Below are 20,333 nucleotides of genomic sequence, written 5' to 3'. Positions count from 1 at the left end.
GCGCGTGTGTGCTAATACTGTGTATGTGCTGTTTTCATTCGTATGTATGTATTGTATGTATGCTATGTATGTATGTATGTAGTATGTATGTATGTATGTAGTTGTATGTATGTATATGTATGTATTGCTGTAGGTGTATGTGAGATATGTGTTGTGATGTGTTTATTTCCTGTTATGGTGATGTGTGCTTATGTTCTGATGCGTGTGTTGTGTGCCATGTGTGCTTGAAGTGTGTGCTGGTGTGTGAGGTGTGTGCTGCCTGATGTGTGTGCTGTGTGTTGCGCGTATATACCGAGTCCATGATAATGGGTCTACCAGCTGTCATTGCTGGAATGTGATAGCTGTATATTGCTAATGTACACGGGGGGTCTCAGTGCCAACTAATGAACGCGCTCCATGCTCGCGGGTCATCACTCCAGCATGTGGCTCAGCCATGCTTACCACACACCTGTGCTCCGCCACCGTCAAGCGAAAACTCGCTGCCCAGGTCGCACGCATGTAGGAGACTCTAGTAGAAAAACAGCTTCCGCTACTATCACCGGCGCGAACTTTTTTTAATTACGAAGCTTGGCCGGACGTGTAGAGAACGCGAGGCCGTTGCAGGTACATTACGAGAGCCGATGACACTTGCCCGACTTCGGACCGCCGCGACGGTTGCCTTACATCACGGTGTATGCTATCACTGTTATAATTTATCTATCTATCTATCGTATCTATCTATCTATCTCTATCTATCTTTATATCTATCTATCTATCTATCTATCTATCTATCTATCTACTTCTATCTATCTATCTATCTATCTATCTATCTATCTATCTATCTATCTATCTATCTATCTATCTATCTAATCTATCTATCTATCTATCTATCTATCTATCTATCTATCTATCTATCTATCTATCTATCTATCTATCTATCTATGCTATCTATTTATCTATCTATCTATCTATCTATCTATCTATCTATCTATCTATCTATCTATCTTCTATCTATTATCTAATCTATCTATCTATCTATCTATCTATCTATCTATCTATATATATATATATATATATTATATATTTTTATGTCTCTGTTGCCTGCCTGCCTGCCCTGCCTGTCTCTCCTTCCACCTCTCTATCCCCCCCGCCCCACTTCTCTTTTTCTTCCCGCTTCCTTACCCTTTCCCTCTGTCTGTCTGTGTGCCCCTCTTCGCCACCCATCTGCTCACCGCATCTGTCTCGCTGCGACACAAAGGCGTGCGATTCAGCCCGCTCATCGGATTTTCCGGCGATCTAACCTCTTCTCTTCCTCCACGTCTTCGACAATCTCTCAGTCAGCTCCCTGCTCCACACACAATCGCCTGTGCTGCCTTCGCCGGTTAATTCGACTTGACGCGGGGGATGAGGGGATGATGGAGGCTTATAAGAGCGTGGCGCTGTCTGTTGTGCTGGCGTGTTGCTGGGTTGGGAGCCGCACCGCAATCCGGGGGGTGTTGCTGCCCGCTCGACCTGTCTTTCGTGGTGCTGCCTGCATGGCCGGCGTGCGTGCGTGCATGTGCGTGAGTTCGTGCCTGTGCCGTGCGTGCGTGCGTGCCAACGCCGCCGCGCCGCCTCCTAAAAACCGCAGTCGACGCGAACTTTTGTTAACGCGAATTTAATATAACAGCAACCTTGAGAAGGATTTTGGTTGCCTGCGCATGCGGTCGAAAGCCGCGGGTTCGTTGCGCTGCTGCCACTTCACACAGTCTCCGGCCAGCCTTTTCACGTGTGCCCGTCTGCGTCGGAAAAAACTAGCGAGTTGATGCTCGCCACGCTAACGCGCGCGCTCGCAGGTTTTAAGCGCCTTACCTAGGTTTACGATTAGGTTAGATCGCGCGCTATGTGTGTAAACATCGGGTGAGCGTTTTGTTGGTTGGCGCGAAGCGGCGACGGCGTATGTTTTTTGAGGGGCGGTTTTAAATCCTTAAGAATAATTTACTCGTCGTCGTTTCACATTGAAAGGCACTCCAGTGGGTAGGGTGATCTGTCGTGAAATCTTAGCACTCTCTCCGCCTTCACTCTCTCCTGCCTCACGCTCTCGGTCTCTCGCCTCTCTCGCTCTCTCTCTCTCTCTCTCTCTCTCTCTCTCTCTCTCTCTCTTTCGCTCTCTCTGTGTGTCTCTCTCTCTCCCTCCCTCTTTCTCTCTCTCTCTCATCTGTCTCTGTCTGTTTCACTCTCGATCTCTCTCCCCCGTCTTTCTCTGTCTGTCTGTCTGTTTCGTCCGTCCGTCCGTCCGTCCGTCGTCTGTCTGTCTGTCTGTCTCTCTGACTGTCCGGCTGTCCGCCTGTGTGTGTGTGTTGTGTGTGTCTCTCCTCTCTCTCTCTTGATCTCTCCCCTCTCTCTTTCTTTTGCCCACTCCCTTTCCTCCCTTCTTCAAGTCTTCCCCTTGCCGTGATAGTCGCTGGCGAGTTGTTTGGGGTAGTGCTTACTCCCCGCGTACACACATACACACACACACACACACACACACACACACACACACACACACACATACACACACACACACACACACACACACACCACACACACACACACACATACACACACACATACATACACACAACACACACACACACACACATACACACACACACCACACACACACAAACACCACACACACACACACACACCACACAACACACACACAACACACCACACACACACACACACACATACACACACACACACACACACACACGCACACACACCTGCACGCGGCTGTCTGCACGCATAACAAACCGAGAGTCAAGCGTTTGCGACCAACCATCCAGCGTCAGCACTCTTTCTTATCGCCATCTGTACGATGAGTCACGCGGTGTTTAGAGTCGGCAGCGGGAAATGAACCAACGGTCGACAGGTGCGGACATGCTCACACGCGCGAGCTAATAGTGGGCAGTCTCGTGTCCGCCTTCTCCTCCTAGAGTTAATTATTAATTGACAGATTAGCAGCTGCCGTTGTATACGAAAGCGATGGGTAAACATAGCGTTGCTTGAACACGTAAGCAGCATTACCGGTAGCAGTAGCAGCAGTATCAGTAGCAGTAGCATTATCAGTAGCAGTAGCAGTAGCAGTGGCAGAAACAGTAGCAACAGTAGCAGTAGCAGTAGCAGTAGCGGTATAGCAGCAGCAGTAGCAATACCAGTAGCGGTAGCAGTAGCAATAGTAGAAGCAGTAGTAGCAGTAGCAGTAGCAGTAGCGGTAGCAACAGCAGCATTAGCGGTAGCAACAGCAAGAGCAGCAGCAGGCAGTAGCAGTAGTAACCATAGCGACACATTACACCTGTACGCGAGAGGTCTTATCATGCACAATTGCGAACTTCATTGTAAAGTTCCGGTTAAATAAATAATAGCGGCGAGGTAACCCCCTCACCGTTAATCCTATCACACATGCAGTTTATTTTTTCGATACTAAACTACCAAAAAATTCATGCCAATGTTATTATCTAGTTTAGTCACGAAGTCTCTATCACCCTCCTACGTTGGGCCACCCCGGCTGTAGTTGGCGGTATGATAGTAGCATCTTACCAAGAGTCCATTATAGAACATTTTCTGTTATGGACTCTTGATCGTAATCGTACTCGACACACTGGCAACAAATGCTCGTGAAGAAAGCATGACAATGCATCTATCAGCGTCTTGCTAACGGCCTCGGGGATCGCCCGTGCAAACAAGTCCCAACTTTGTTAATTTACTCGAGCGTGTGCAAACAAATCAAACGCTGGGGCAAATAATTGAACAATAGTACACAGTATATAGCACATAATAGCAAATGGAATAAATAATTGAGCAAGGAAGTGCTATATAACATAACTGGATGTATATTGAAGTGTTGGAATCGACTACCGATGCATATATTCAATGCGAACAGTAACTAGAAAATTTTAAATGTTTGTTAAATTAATCTTTTTAACAGAGCATTTTTATCATAATGTAACATTAGCTTTAAAGATCTGAGAATTGTTATTGTATTATTATTCTGTACACCACCGTACGTAGTGGTAGCATCCTAGGCAGCCATGTACGCATTCAAAGTCCGGCCGAGGACGTTCCTTGTGCGATAAAAATTCCTAAATAATGATAACTTTTTTTATTCACTATTTATTATTATGATTATTATTATTATTATTATTATTATTATTACGATCACATACACTACGGGTGTACGACTCTCACAGCGCCTGTTTCAGTCATAGAACTCTATAGAAATGCAGCCACACGGACTCAATTTAAAGGTAGAGATTCCGGAATAGATAGAAGACCCTCCCACTAGCATGGTATCCACCCAAGGCTCATTCTTAGCCGACACTACAGGGGTAACGGTCGGTTCGGTTTACCTTTTTTACAACAGCCTATAGAAATGCTATAACTTAATTGGTATTTTACTACTTCTTTGGTTACAGTGGAGTACAGTGTCAGAATGCTGCGCGGTCCGTCAATCGAGGGCCTGCAGTATCTGTCGAACCGCCTCGCCAGCGCTAGCGACCACGACGCGTGGCTTCATCGATTCATTCACGAGGGCGGCATCGAGGTAACTGATGAAGCTGCTGCCCGCGCGCTGCTTCCTCATGTTTTGCGTTGCAAATACATCTCTTTCCTTCGTCTGTTACCTCACAACACGCGCGTACTCACACACGCACACACACACCCTCGGAGAGCGTGACACACACATGCACGCACGCAAGCACGCACTCACGCACGCATGCACACACACGCGCGCGCCTGCACACACCTTTACGCACGGTTGCACGCACGCACGCATGCATGCAACACGCGCGTGCACATGCACCTTCACGCACGCACACACGCGCGCGCGCGCACGCGCACACACAAACTCACACTCACTCTCTCTCTCTCTCTCACACACACACACACACACACACACACACACACCACACACACACACACACACACACAACACACACACACACACACACAGCACACACACACACACGCGCACACACACGACGCACACACACACACACACACACGCACGCCACCACACACATACATTTCAATTACGCGCCCGTCGCGCGCTTCCGCTGTTCATAACATTTGCCACGTACAATCTGCACAGCTACGATGCATTTATGGCGACAATTGACACTACAACAGCGCTCTAAATAACCGACTTTGTATTCGAGTTGTTGCGTTGCTCACGCATTCCGCGCGCACGTACACGGCGAGCGCACTGCCCATATTACCGCGGAAACCCGTCTGTTATTGCTGGCGTGTCCGCAATGCGAAGAAGTTTTATTGTGGCCAATATGTATATAATATATATATATATATATATATATATATATATATATATACGAGTATTGATTCTCTCTCCTCTCGCTCTCTCCATTTCCCCCTTTTCTTTCTCTCCCATTCCCCGCGCCTTTTACCCTTCTTTATCGCACTCTTGCTTTCGTTTTCACTCTGCCTACCTCATTCATTCTGTACATCTCTTTCTCTCTTCATCACTTCCCCCCACTCTCCCTTGCTGCTCAGAAACTGATAACGTTGCGTCTCTAGCTGTCTCTTCCCTTCACACAGGCGTTGTTTGGCTGTCTGGAGGCGCTCAGTGGATGTGGGTTCACGGACTTTACACACTCACTGCTGCAGCTGGAATGTGTCAACTCTGTACGGCACGTACTGGACATCCCGTCCGGCTTCCGACACGTCGTCGGCAGCCAGCTGTGCATCGACTGTCTAGCTAAATGTAAGAATAAAACAAAATTGAGAAAATGCGTATATGTAATGTAATGTAATGTAATGTAATGTAATGTAATGTAATGTAATGTAATGTAATGTAATGTAATGTAGTGTAACGTAATGAAATGAAATGAAATGAAATAAAATGAAATGTAATGTAAAACCTAACTCTAAAGCTAACCCTAAACTTGACCCTAATTCTAATCCTATCACTAACTCTAACTCCCAAATCTGAGCCTAAGCCTAAGCTTAGAACCTCTAACCCGAAAACTAACATTAGCCTTAGCCGCAAGCTTAAACCTAACCTTAACCCTAACACTAATCGCAACATTAACCCACGCCCCTAATATAAGGCTAACCCTAACCTTGTCCTTAACCCTAATCGCAATCTCAACTTTATGATTGATTTCAACACCATCCATAATCCTAACCCTGGACCTAACATTATCCCCCACCATATTCTTAACCTTTACCCAAAGCCTAATCCTGATAACATGGTAACCATTGGAATGATCTTTTTCGACCCGCTTGTGGCACAGTAGTGTAGCAGAGTCGATACGCTATCCGTTTCTATGCATCTGTCTGCTTACGTGACTGACGCCAGCCAGTAATGTCACGCAGGGCCGCAATACAGTGACGTCAGCATAAACGCGACACGCCGAGTCTTCTCTAATGTTACGTCACAATTCCCGTTCCACGAAGTTTAATCTCGCCTCCAGTCTATTTTGATTCGAGATATCTGAAGAATTATAATTGAGATCTTTCCACGACCTACGAAACGTCATCACGCCCTCTGATCTATGTAACTGACGCGCGCCCGGCCGCAGCGCCCCCTGTAGGCTGCAGTCGTCGCCGATGTTGACGACGGATGTCGCCACGCACGTTTTGATTCTTTCAGCTTTGGATACGACGAACAGCCTCACTAAGAGACAGGTATTCGACCTACTATCAGCGATCTGCGTCTTCTCAGCTGATGCCCGCAATGCAGTCCTGCGCGCCCTGGACACGTACAAGGTAAGGGAAAGGTTAGATGTTGGGGTTAGGTCATGCATGGATATATGTTGGGGTTATGGTCAGGGTTAGACGTTGAGGTTGTGGTCAGGGGTAGTGATTGGGGTTATGGCCATAGGTAGATGTTAGGGCAAGAAGCAGGGCTAATATTGTTAGGCTTAGTGTAAGGGTCGGGATCATGATTAGGAGTAGGGGTTAGAGTTAGGTTTAGGACCAATATCAAGTTTAGGTAGAGTCATGGTAAGAGTTAACAGTCATGGTTGGATCGTATGATGGTTATGTATGGCAGAGGACAGGGTATGTATTACGGTTATAGTAAAAGTTAGCCAGGTAGGAACCAAACACTTCTCACGCGCACTTACCACATGGTAAACGCGTACGATCGCACTAGCCGACGAGCGTACCATGTGAAACGTACGAGAAGAAGCACGTATTAGCTTGAAGTTAGAGAGTCAAACGACATTACAAAAGCCTACGAATTGGAACGCATGTGGATGAAAAAACATTTAGAATAGGGCCAGTTAACAGTTCGTCAAGTGCGAAGTGACACGCATCCCCAACTCCCGTCCTACAACGGAGGGAATCCCTTATGATTATCCCGTCTGCTCTGTGTCCGCTGCGGTCAGGACTGCAAGAAGACGAGCTATCGCTTCAGCGTGATCATGGCTCAGCTTCACGACAGCACGGAGACGCTGCACTACCGCACCGCTGTGCTGGGTTTCATCAACTGCATCATTGCTAGCACGAGAGATCTCCAGCCACGCGCCGCCATCAGACAGGAATTCATAGGTGAACAAAATCGCTGTCATCGTCACCCGTTCGCTGTTAATTGTTTAGTGTTTCTTGTTTGCTCCTCGCTGTTACCTGTTTGTTGTTTTTGTTGTTGAGTGTTCGTTGCTGTCTGTTTGATGTTTATCTGTTTGTTGTTCGCTGTTGACCGCTTGCTGTTTATTATTTATTGCTCGTTTGTATCCGCTTGATTACTATTGTTTACTGTTCTCTGGTATCCGCTTGCTTACTATTGTTTACTGTTCGCTGGTATCCGCTTGATTACTATTGTTTACTGTTCGCTGGTATCCGCTCGATATTTATTGTATACAGTTCGCGGGTGTCCGCTTGCTGTTGCTATGGTGAAGTCAATGGCGTGGTCAGTGTTTTAACGTTGGTGCATGTGTACCGTGTACATGCGTGCGTGCGTGCGCGTGTGTGTGTATGCGCGCGAGCATCATTGGGTGCGTCCGTGTTTGCATGCTTGCTTCCGTGCATCCTTTTATAAGCAGTACAGTATCCGCGTTTGTTCGTTTGCACGTGCGCGTGTGCGTAGATGCATGCTTACGTGCGCGTGCGTGCGTGTGTGCATGCGTACATGCATGCGTACGCGCGTGCATGCGTACGTGTATGCGCGTGGGTGTTCTATGTCGTCGCTGTTCGTCAGGTCTGAGACTGCTTGACGCGCTAGCTAAGCTTCGTTACGAAGACGAAGACGACATGATGATTCAGTGTGAAGCCTTCTACCGGCTGATGATGTCAGACGATGACGCGTGCAGCGTGCGTGACGGCGTCGATGTGCAGGACTGTCAGCAGCTGTTCTCTGCCATCTTCAACAAGGTGAGGGTGCTCGAAGATCCTAGTGCATGTCAGTATGTCTGCCACATACGTTCTACACGTGTGTGCGTGCGGGCGTGTGCATGCGCGCGTGCGTATGTACACACGATACATGTACCGGTTTAAACCAGTTTACTTGAAAATTTCATCTTTATTTATGCTACCGCTGTATATCTCCAGGTGCGCAAACGAATAGTAATATAGATGAATAGACGTGACATGTATGCAGAATAGAGATGATGAATTTATATATTTACTCTTTTTTCTTTTTCTTTTTTTGATATATTAAAATTATTAATCAATTTTGTTATGTTTATATATGTACTTTCTACGTTGAAAACTTTTTCATATTTTAAAATTATTAGCGAATTAATATAAGGTAAACATCGCACGCGGATTTTTGTAGCGTAAAGCTCTTAGCGCATAAGAAGTCGCCACACGAGCGTATAGGTGCATTTGTTAACGCAACACGTTGCAGGTTTGTGACAGTCCGAAGGTTTCCTCTCTGAGAATTATACTGCTACAGATGTACTACCTCGAAACAGTTAGTACTCACAGGTGAGTAAGAACTGGTTGTTACGGGAAACTTGGGCACTGTTAACGTGTAGGCACACGCGAGATCGACGTCGAACTTATATAATAATAATAATAATAATAATAATAATAATAATAATAATAACCTGGATTAACGCAGAAGCCTGAAAAAAGGTTTATCTCAACAAGGCAATACGGCACAATATTCAAGCTGCAAATCAGGCCCTCACCAATATCATCAAAGATAACCATCTAAACTTATCAGAAATCAATGAATTAATGTACGCGACTGCTGCTGTTATTGCTGGGGAGACAAAAGAGAGAGTCACGAAGCCCACAGAGGAACCAAACATAAAAGAAGAGAATCAGAACAAAAAACCCTCGCAAGGACCTCTCTATCCTTAGCAAAATAAAAAAATGTGTCCCAACAAAGCAAGTATACATGCCAAGGCCAGGGACATCTTATGCAAGAGCCGACGGGAGAATAAGACCATATGCGAGCTCGAACAAGAAATAAAGATGAAACTACAGGCCAAAGCTCAAAGGTTGAGAAGATTTACTAAGCGGAGTGAGCACTACTATCAGAATAAGCTCTTCCATGAAGATGCCAAAAAATTATGCCGGCATCTCAACGAGCAGCAAAGCACCATCAAGGAACCTCCCTCTCAAGAGCGACTCGATCAATTCTGGCGTGGAATACTGAAAGTTGGCACAGACCACAATACCAAAGCCACTTGGATCAAACAAGAGGAGGAAGCATTCCAGAATGTAGCAATGGATGTATGGACTGACATTACAATGTGTGAGGTGCAGCAGGCCATCAAGCGGACCCACAACTGGAAGTCTCTCGGCCCAGTCAAGCTGCACATCTTCTGGATTAAGCATTTAAGTGCCCTCTATAAACAACTAACCAGGGCCTTGAATGACACCATCAAGGATTCAAGCAATAGCCCTAACTGGTTGACATCAGGAATCACTTTCCTTTTTTCAAAAGGCAAGGATACAAAATAACCAAAGAACTATCGACCAATCACTTGCCTGCCTACTACCTACAAGATTCTCACTGCTGCAATCACCAACCGCCTCTACAATCACTTACAGAAGAGCGGCATCCTCACAGATAAGCAGAAAGGCTGTAGAAGAGCGTCCAGAGGGTGCAAAGACCAACTTCTCATCAGTAATATGATTGTAAGCATGGCAAAAAAAAACTCAAGAAGAACCTAGGAATGGCGTGGATTGATTATAAGAAAGCCTTTGACAGTGTCCCACATTCCTGTATTCTCACAGCCATGAGAATTTACCGTGTGTCACCAACCATCATTCACTTCATGGAAGCTACAATGAAGAAATGAAAGACTGAAATACTCCTCTTCACTCAAGGGGGCTGCCCCAGAACAGAAGATTTCTCAATCAAGAGAGGAATCTTCCAGGGCGACTCGCGCTCTCCCCTGCTATTCTGCTTAGCACTAACACCGCTTACCAACATGCTGAATAGACAGGGTCTGGGATTTACAGTCAATAAACACAGCACCATCAGCCACCTGCTCTACATAGATGGCCTTAAACTGTTCACCAAAAACGAATAGGAGCTGGAGCAGGCCTTGGTAACAGTCAAAGCATTCAGTGATGACATCAAAATGGAGTTCGGCTTGGAAAAGTGTGCAACCGCTATCTTAAAAGGTGGTAAGCTAATAAAAAGTCGAAATATCGAGCTTGATGACAAGACAGCCCTACAAAGTCTGAACCACGAGGACACCTACAAATATCTTGGTGTAGACAAAAGTGATGGTATTCAGCATGCAAAGATAAAGGAGAACATTGCTAAGGAGTACTATCGCCGAGTTCGCCTAGTTCTCAAGTCTGATCTCTACTCAAAAAACAAGATAACAGCGATCAATAGCCTGGCACTGCCGGTCCACGTATACAGCTTTGGGGTGATCAACTGGTTGCGATCAGATATCGAAAGGATGGATCGCCAGACAAGAAAGCTACTAACCATGCGCGGTGTCCATCACCCAAAAGCAGATGTAGAGCGACTGTAGAGTCATCAAGAGGCAAAATGGTGGTCGTGGTCTCATTGAACTGATGTCTGCGTACAACACTGCCATTGTAGGTCTAGGCGACTACATCGAGCTTAAGCAAGACAAATTTACAAAGTTTATCAAAATCCATCAGTCTGGAAAATCAAAGCACGCTCTCTTACGCGAGGCGAAAGAAATCAAAGCAAAATACTAGTCTCCTCAGCCCACCAGCTAATCCTCAACAAAGCAGAAACTGAAAGCCAATATGGAAGCAGAGAAGATCGAGGTATTGAAGAACAAGCCTTTGCATGGAAGATTCTACAAGAGCCTCGACAGGCCATTTGTCGACAAGACTGCAAGCGTTGCCTGGCTGAGTAGTTACGGGCTCTAAGGGGAAACAGAAAGCCTGATCATTGCAGCCCAAGACCAAGCACTCAACACCAGATATCATCAACGCAACAACCTCAAGCAACAGGTCACAGCAAGTGCAGAATGTGCAGCAAGGCAGAGGAGACCATCAGCCACATCATCGCCGGATGCACATGCAGTGCTGGCCCCAACCGAGTACATCAATCGCCATAACAAGGTAGCCAGCTATCTGGACTGGTCAATCTGCAGTGAACTTGGTTAGCAAGTACCTGACAAGTGGTATGAACATACTCCGAGACCAGTTACGAATATAGGAAATACTACCATAATGTGGGATACGGCAGTGTAGACAGATCGCACAGATTTCATCAGATACCTGCAAACCGCCCTGATATAGTGCTCCACAACGAGAAAGAAAAACGATGCCTGTTGATTGACGTAGCCGTACCAGATTATTCTAACATCATGGTGAAGGAAAGAGACAAACTCACCAAGTACAAAGATCTGGAGATAGAAATTATGAGGATGTGGAATACTAAGACGAGAATTGTACCAGTGGTGGTTGGAGCCCTTGGTTCTATAAAGAATGGTTTTGAGAAGAACCTTAAGGAACTCCCTGGCCACCACACTGCCCAAGAAGTGCAAAAAATCTACGAAAAATTCTGGATTGAATCCCTATGTCTCATGTTGGGACACGGTCAACCCAGAAGCCACCGGCTAATGCCGTGATCCACTTTGGAAATAATAATAATAATAATAATAATAGTAATAATAATCGGATTATTATAATTTCGACGTTATCATTATATTATACTACACAATGTATATATATATATTATTAATTGTTATGTCACATATAATGACATCATGTCATCACTTCACATATCATATTTCATCGTGTACGCTAGGATCGATGTCCCTGAAATATTTATTTGTTTACGCAATATCATCAAGAGCTTATAAACCCTTCGATCGTCCCCCTTTGTAAATCGTTTACGAATTCATTTGGTCTATACTCGTTGGTAAGGGATCGGGGAAGCTGTCGTTTCTATGACTAGCGCATAATTAGGTAGATTAACGTATAAATGAGCAGGCAAGTAAAGTGATGGGTGTGTCAAGTTAATTGTTAATTACCAGCCGTTATTAAGAAGTTGAATCATCGTAATTTTGCATCATCATTGTTTCAATTATCGTCATAATCATCATTAACAGCACTATCATCATCGTCGTCGTCGTTATCATGATGATGATGATAATCATCATCATCATCATCATTATCAGCATCATCATCATCATCATCATCATCATCATCATCATCATCATAATCATCATCATCCTCATCCTCATCAGCAGCCGAAGCAGCAGGAGCAGTAGCAGCAGCAGCCGTCACTGTCGGCATCATCATCATTATCATCATCATCGTCGCCACTGTCGTCGTTGTTACAGTGACACTGTGTGGAGAAACCTAGAGAAGGCCTGTGAGCAGTTCGTCCTCAACCACAAGCTCGGCCAGGCCGAGTTCCTGCTGCGAGACTCCATCCGCGGCATCATGGCGGCCTCCACGAGCGGATCAAACATGGCGTCGACGGCCTCGCAGACGGAGCGCGACTGCAGCGCTGCCAGTGACGCGGTGGCAACAGAAGAGCGGGAGACGCAGACCGAGTCGTCGGAGAGAGCGGCGCGTTCTAGTCTCGACAGCGGCGTGGACACAGACGTCGACTCCCCTCCGCCGCTGCCGCCCAAGGTCGGGAAGCCCGCGGGAGGGGATCAACAAGACCTGAGATGCTCGTGTGCCATGCAGGTCGCAGAGAGACGCAAGCGGACGGCGGGAGATGGCGCTGCTGACGTGCGCAGACCGGTTGCTAGGATGCGGGTTCTACCCTGGCTGCCGATACACATCGGCCGATCATCAAGTACGAACAGCTCTAAGTGATAATTAAGCTAAGTGAACAACTCTAAAGTGATTTATTTCACGCCAATGAAAGCAATTACACCGAGTGCAAATAGAATGCTAGAAGCTAAACTTAACCGCACTTCTTTTTTAACGTATTTTTATTTTACTATCTTCTTCTACAGCTAAGCTTCTAGCTAAAGCCGGTTTTCATGTGTAACTAAAATTACGATTTCGAATTAGCGTGTACGTACGTGCACGCGTGCGTACACTGCTACGCCACACTCTATGCATTGCAGGTAGAGAGAGCGCCACGGCATCTAACTGGTCAACACGCAGTGTTCTTATTGCAACGGGGTGGGGGTGCTCGAAATTATAACTTGACGCTTCGAGGAAGAATTTTATGATTTTGTCTGACACGATTCGTGTTAGTCAACTACCATAGAGGGTGAATTCCATTTTTACTGAGCTCAAGTATCCATCCTGTAAAACAGTGTGCTGGGGGAATAAACCAAGGAGTATAAAAGGCAAAAAAACTAAATGAAGACATTCTATTTCCACCATGTTCTTTTATCTATACTTTGGTGACTATGCAAACGACACTCTCTGTATGGCAACGAACCTTTGGTCAAGTTTCGTTTCCAGATAAAATTAGTTGAACCTATGAACAAATAATAAACGGTTTTAGGTTGTTAGATCCATTAACATTTTAAATAATAATCGTTTTTGTAATAATAATAATATGATGGCGAACGAGGCCAGCGGATTTTTATATCCGAGCATAGCTTCAAAGTTAAATGAATACGAGGTGAGTAGCTGCATAGAGAAATGTGAACTAACGCAGCTGTGTTTGCCCTCATACCTGCTTTATTGAATGGCCGGCAGGAAATTTATCCGGCTGACAATCAGCATCCGGCTCGGTGGCCAAGTGGTAAGGCGTTGGTCTCGTAAACCAAAGATCCAGGGTTCAATCCCCTGCCGAGCCTCTTTTTCCAATCTGTTCATTCATCACCGAGAAGCTAAAATTTGCTTGGACGCGATAGACCAAACAAAACGGGAATGCAGTCTGACCGCACACAGTATTCTAGGCAGCGCAAACAGTAAAGAATTTTTTTCGGAAGGGATTTTTTAGATGTTAGATTACAGTGTAGATAATCGGTTCAGAGGGTAGATCAGCATAATGTCAAACATAGAACGTAAAATATTTGGTTTCGCATCGATTAAAAACGTTCTCGCTAGCCGCGTGGTCTACACGAGAGCAGGTATTATAGATAGTGCGAAATCACAGTCGATACCAGAAATCAATCATTTACGAACTGCCCACCCGCCCCTTTAACTATAAGCAGGTGTTATCGGTTAGGTAGCACTGAAAATATTTAATAAAGTTAATGTGAAATTGGCTCGGTGGCCAAGTGGTAAGGCGTTGGTCTCGTAAACCAAAGATCCAGGGTTCAATCCCCTGCCGAGCCTCTTTTGGAACTCGTTTGTTCACCGAGCTAAAAAGTCCGTATGTGCTACGCGATAACATCGCAACAAAGACGGAGCGGATGCAATTTGTTAGACAGCAAATATTGAGAATGGTTTTCCAATTTTACGTGTGCTGCGTCTAATGCTCCACAGTCTGGCATTTTTCTGTCGGCATCCATCTAAACTGTCATCTATAACACACAGCACTTTCAAATCAGGTAGATTTTAATTAAAATGATTCCGTGTATAGGATTTTTTTACATGGAATATACGTTATTACGTGATATTTGTGAAAGAGCCGATATTTTGGATAACGTTAATACATATGGGGCAGTGGAACATAAAAGATATCGAATACCAAATCTCTGTCTATATCCTCTTACCTGACTAAATTGGTAACGAACACGGAAATATTGATTGCCATCCTAATATCAACAGGAAACAGGCTCGGTGGCCAAGTGGTAAGGCGTTGGTCTCGTAAACCAAAGATCCAGGGTTCAATCCCCTGCCGAGCCTTGTTTTGGCATTGGTTCATTCACCGAAGTTCCGCTGAACATTCAACGTAACTGGCAGCTGTAACAATGGAACGACCGAGAACTAATGCTGTCGCCACCGTATTAGAAATACCTGCAACGCCTATATCATAACGGTGATCTATATATCCGCATCGTAGCGCGCCTAGCAGATTCTGTTACTACGTGAAACGCACCGGAGACTCACTTGTCATGGTTCATTAATGTTCTCTGCTATGTTTTTTTTCAGTAGTGCCCTGTCGCATTTCTCTACGCAGCTAACACGATTTTGTTTCTCTCTCAGCGGGACAAAACGTGTGGATGGGCAAAGCGATCAACCCGCCCTCTGTCGACTTTGACAGACTCGAGGAGAGATTCCGCGATGCTCGTTCAGAGGCGGCGAGAGCCGAGGTGCGGTCCGAGTGGCATTCATACACGAGACGCGGGCAGAGAGTGGGTGGTGCGGCGACGACGATGATGATGGCAGGCCGAGAGAGCGAATCGAGGACCACAATGATGATGATGATGATGATGATGATGATGATGATGATGATGATGACGTGACGTGAGGCCGTCAAGACGATAATGTTGGTGATGACAGGGCATGAGCGTGACGAAGATGACGACGACGGTGACGATGGTAGGGCGTGGGGGCGTGACGACAATGACGATGGCGGTGACGATTGTAGGGCGTGGGGCGTGACGACGATGACGATGGCGGTGACGATGGTAGGGCGTGGGGCGTGACGATGATGACGATGACGATGGCGGATCGCCGGCCAAGGAAGCGTGAGGAAAATAATGGTGATGGGTCACCGCGAGGTGAGGTAAAAGTTTCCTGGTTCATGATCCACATATAACCCGCTCCGTCTCGCCGCTGGCTTGCCGCTGATGCTGATGACATCAATCCATATAGATCTCGTCTGTTTCTTTCGTCCCAGTTTGCGTACATCGCTCCCAGGCAACGTGTCGGCCTGCATCTACTGCTGCGGCGCCTGATGGACGAACATCTATTGGAGATAGAGGATATCGCCGGCAGCATTGAATCCGCCAGCACGCAGAAGTTCGAGCTCGAACGACTGAAGGAGTTGCTGGAGATACTCCCAAACGCGCAGCAGGCGAGTGCGCATACTTACACACCCACGCACGCACGCACGCACGCACACGCACGCACGCACGCACGCACGCACGCACGCACACGCACGCACGCCCGCACGCACGCGCGCACGCACACGCACGCACGCACGCACGCACGCACACACACACACGTGCGCGCGCGTACACGCACATCTTGTAATGTCGGAGGACACATTTATCTATTTCACTATATATTCGTAAAACTCGAAAAACCTTTTCTCTTGCCTAATATCAAATTAGGAAACATCGGTTTCTGTGTAGACGTGTACACCTGCTCGCGCGCACGCAGACCAACGTGCCGTTCATCGGGATTTCATCAGAGAGTCACTAGATTATAACACGAATGAAGATAAGTTTTAAAATTCCGGACATTTTCTATTTCTCTCTATAGTTCATCAGAGAAGCATATCAGTGGTAATAAGCGCAATTAACGATATCTAGTGTAATTTACCAATCCGCAATGAGTGATTGGCGGGTAGCTCCAGTCAGTCAGCGTTCTTGCAAGTGTATGTATATCAACAGAAGATATCATGTCAATCAAATGATAGGTAGATTCTAAAAATGCAGTAAAGTTAACAAAATGGCATGCACGCGTGAAAACGCGTACAAATCTAAGCTAGCTAGGCGTTCCTCCTTAGGCGTGTGTCCTGTAATAAATCCGAGCTAGGAACGATATCTAAGAGGAAGGCGCGTAGTTCCCTCGCTAAAACGGAGAGGATGATTAAAAAACACACCGGCGAAATTTACTCTTCAGATGCAGCGCATCGCTTCGATACCAGATGGCGCTGATGTCGAGGACGACGTCGATCATCTGCTGGTGTGTCTGGCGAGGATTCCGGAATGTCGCGGACACATCGAGGCGATGGTCGGCAGGGAGGAGATCGCACGCACGACGGGCGAACTGCGGGTGTGTCTCGCCGCCATGGAGAGAACTGCCTGCTTCGTGCGAGATAACGACGACATGCAACGCCTCCTATTGACCGTGTTAGACGTCGGCAACTTCTTGAACAACGTGAGTGTGATATCCCGTATCTGTCAACTGTTTGCCTGCTATCAATCCATCCATCTATCTATCAATCAATCCATTTATCTGTGCATCCGTCGATCCCATACACCTATACTTCTCATTGCAAATCATAAGAATGTGATAATCATAACTTACCAATTCTTCCAGGTAGCAGGCTCGGTGGCCAAGTGGTAAGGCGTTGGTCTCGTAAACCAAAGATCCAGGGTTCAATCCCCTGTCGAGCCTTTATTTTGGAACTGAACCGTTAAGGCAGAGGGGGGGGGGGGGTAACAAATGATTCAGTAGTCCGAAATGCCCATCGATATGAAAGTATCGACACATACGCGCGAAGAATTATAGGTCGGTAAGCTCGTGAACAACAGTAAGGTGTGAAGACGATAGATATCGTGTATCTGTCAATTTGTCTACCCGCCATCCATCTATCTATGCAACAATCAATTTATTAATCTATTCATCCGTCTATCCCGTTAATATATCTAACCATATAACTCACACACATACATACACACATACAAGCATGCACTCACGCACGCACATACGCACGCCCGCACGCAAGCAAGCAAGCACGCACGCAGGCACGCACGAATATATGTCATACCCATATTCCTCATACGTATTAAATTATAGAAATATTAATATCATTATTAATCCATTAGAATCCGGCTCGGTGGCCAAGTGGTAAGGCGTTGGTTTCGTAAACCAAAGATCCAGGATTCAATCCCCTGTCGAGCCTTAATTTTGGCATATGGCATGAAAAGGAAAATTGATTCGCTACATACATGCCCATCAATATGAAGTGTTGACGCTTGTGTAAGCAGTAATATACGACACAGCGTCAAACAGTCGTTGTGGTAACACGTGTGCGAGAGAATGAGCGCAAATCAATATATGAGGATTTTATTTGATGGCCCATAAATAGGCATTATTTCACTCACGGGCTGAGGCAACGCAATAAACACAACGTGCAATGTATTATAATTTAACCCTAGTTAAAACTATAATTATGGTTAAAAGGCATTGGTTTTTTTTCTATGTAAATATTATAACGTTTCATCATATTTGAGAATCAATATCAAAAGAGTGGTGTATATAATATGTGAAATGCAAAGCAACGACCAACAACGACCAACCACCAACAACAACATATTCACTACAGCCATTTACTAACAGGCCATAAGTGATAACCGGTTACTGCTGATAGCAAATTGGCTCGGTGGCCAAGTGGTAAGGCGTTGGTCTCGTAAACCAAAGATCCAGGGTTCAATCCCCTGCCGAGCCTATTTTTATTGTTTTTGTTTTTATCTATATTTTACCGTCATTAACTACCTACAACATTATTATCATGATTTGGAAATTTTAATTATTATTTAATTAAAAATTTTGAGAATTAGGTCATACGCATATATGCAGTGGGTTATGCGTTCCATATCGCTCGCGCACACACATTCACACATGTTTGCACATACATATGCTCACACGAACGCACGTGTGCGCGCGTACACGCACGCACGTACACATGCACGCACACAGACGTGTATAAATTTATTGCATTTAGTGCAACCATCGCTATCCAGAGGTCTCGTGACTGTCCTCATGTGTACTATACCGACACGCTCACTTTTGCTGAAGGGGTCGTTGTCGTATATAGTATGTACCCGAGGTACGTATATCTATGTGGGTACACTATACACAAGTGTACTAGACCTGTATCTTCTCAGCATATATTATGTACCCTGTGTTTACATAAACGTTCCTGCCCCTGAGATGGAGATCGAATGAATACGGTCATGGAGGAGGAGTAGGGGGCAAGAGGAGGAGGAGGAGGAGGCGGAGGAGGAGGATGAGGAAGAGGGGAGAAGGTGATGCAGTAAGAGGAGGAGGATGGCGTGAGGAGGAGGAGAAGGAAGAGGGAAGGAGGGGAGGAGGAGAAGCGCGAGAAGGTGATGAAGATCGAATAAAGAAGGTCATGGAGGAGGAGAGGAAGCAGGAGAGGAAAGGAGAAGGAGAGGGAGAGGAGATGAAGGTGATGATAGGGGGGAGTGAGGAGGAGGCGTGAGGAGAGAGGAGGAGAAGGAGGAGAGACAAGAGAGAACGGTTGATGGGAGGAGTGAGGAGGAGGAGGAGGAGGGAGGGAGACCCGGTGTGGAGTAAGGGAGGAGGAGGAGGAGAGAGGAGGATGGAGAGTAGGAGAGAAGGAGGAGAGGAAGGAAGGAGTAGGAGCAAGGAGAGCAGGAGAGAGGAGGAGCACCCTACTTTCTCCTCCTGACCGTCTTCATTCGGATCTCCATCACTTTTCTCCGCTCCTCTCCTTTCCCTCCCCCTCTCCTCCTCTCCATCTCTCCTAATCACCGTTTCTCCCTCCTCCTCTCCTCCTCCCCCTCACCCTCCCCCTACTCCATCACTTTCTCCCCTCCTCCTCCTTCCTCCCCTCTCTCCTCCTCCCTCTACTCCTCTCTCCTGACCCTAACTCCTCTCCCATGCTTTATTCGATCTCCATCACCTTTCTTCCGTCCTCCTCCTCTCCTCCTTCCTGCCCCCTACTCCATCACCTTCTCCCTTCCCCTCTCTCTCTTCCTCACCCCCTCCTCCCTCTCCTCCGCCCCTACTCCATCACCTCCCCTCCTCCTCCTCCTCCCCTTACTGGCACACCTTCTCCCCTCTTCTCCTCCTCCTTCCTCCGCCTCCTCCTCCCTCCTCCTCCTCCTCCTCCCCCACTGCCCCCTACTCCTCCTCCATGACCGCTATTCATTCGATCTCCATCTCGGGGCCAGGAACGATTTAATGAGAACACAGGCGTACATAATATTGCTGAGAAAGAGATAAGGTCTACTTTTTTTGTTTTTTTTATAGTACACTTGTGTATAGTTACCCACATACATATACCGTACCTCGGGTACATACTATTATACTGACAACGACCCCCTTCAGCAATGATGAGCGTGTCGTAGTACACATGAGGACAGTCACCGAGACCTACTGGATAGCGATTGAGTTTGCACATAATGCTAATAAATTTATACACGTGGCTGTTTGGGTGATCC

The 20,333-nt window shown here is 46.3% G+C and overlaps 1 protein-coding gene and 6 non-coding genes across 8 annotated transcripts in view; all 7 read left to right on the top strand.

Moving 5' to 3' along the window:
• The window catches only part of LOC106811143 (inverted formin-2-like), a 32,542-nt gene that overhangs the window by 6,100 nt on the left and 6,109 nt on the right, over positions 1 to 20,333 (top strand). For both annotated transcript variants that reach the window (XM_014814682.1, XM_014814683.1), the window contains exons 3-12: positions 4,422 to 4,549; positions 5,560 to 5,725; positions 6,617 to 6,732; positions 7,356 to 7,518; positions 8,165 to 8,337; positions 8,813 to 8,892; positions 12,705 to 13,171; positions 15,433 to 15,539; positions 16,070 to 16,246; positions 17,020 to 17,277. In XM_014814682.1, coding sequence (XP_014670168.1) covers positions 4,422 to 4,549; positions 5,560 to 5,725; positions 6,617 to 6,732; positions 7,356 to 7,518; positions 8,165 to 8,337; positions 8,813 to 8,892; positions 12,705 to 13,171; positions 15,433 to 15,539; positions 16,070 to 16,246; positions 17,020 to 17,277 — 1,835 coding nt within the window. The remainder of the gene's footprint in view (positions 1 to 4,421; positions 4,550 to 5,559; positions 5,726 to 6,616; positions 6,733 to 7,355; positions 7,519 to 8,164; positions 8,338 to 8,812; positions 8,893 to 12,704; positions 13,172 to 15,432; positions 15,540 to 16,069; positions 16,247 to 17,019; positions 17,278 to 20,333) is intronic.
• On the top strand, positions 14,064 to 14,135 carry Trnat-cgu. Its single transcript has one exon. It is a non-coding gene; the product is annotated as a tRNA-Thr (tRNA).
• Trnat-cgu lies at positions 14,548 to 14,619 on the top strand. The gene has a single exon. It is a non-coding gene; the product is annotated as a tRNA-Thr (tRNA).
• On the top strand, positions 15,061 to 15,132 carry Trnat-cgu. The gene has a single exon. It is a non-coding gene; the product is annotated as a tRNA-Thr (tRNA).
• Positions 17,446 to 17,517, top strand: Trnat-cgu. Its single transcript has one exon. It is a non-coding gene; the product is annotated as a tRNA-Thr (tRNA).
• Positions 17,954 to 18,025, top strand: Trnat-cgu. The gene has a single exon. It is a non-coding gene; the product is annotated as a tRNA-Thr (tRNA).
• On the top strand, positions 18,500 to 18,571 carry Trnat-cgu. Its single transcript has one exon. It is a non-coding gene; the product is annotated as a tRNA-Thr (tRNA).

The sequence above is a fragment of the Priapulus caudatus genome, unplaced genomic scaffold (assembly GCF_000485595.1).
Source record: "Priapulus caudatus unplaced genomic scaffold, Priapulus_caudatus-5.0.1 Scaffold508, whole genome shotgun sequence".
In the NCBI taxonomy this organism is placed as follows: domain Eukaryota; kingdom Metazoa; phylum Priapulida; class Priapulimorpha; order Priapulimorphida; family Priapulidae; genus Priapulus; species Priapulus caudatus.
The sequence above is the reverse complement of the archived record's forward strand: the minus strand, read 5'-3'. Positions and strand labels throughout refer to the sequence as shown.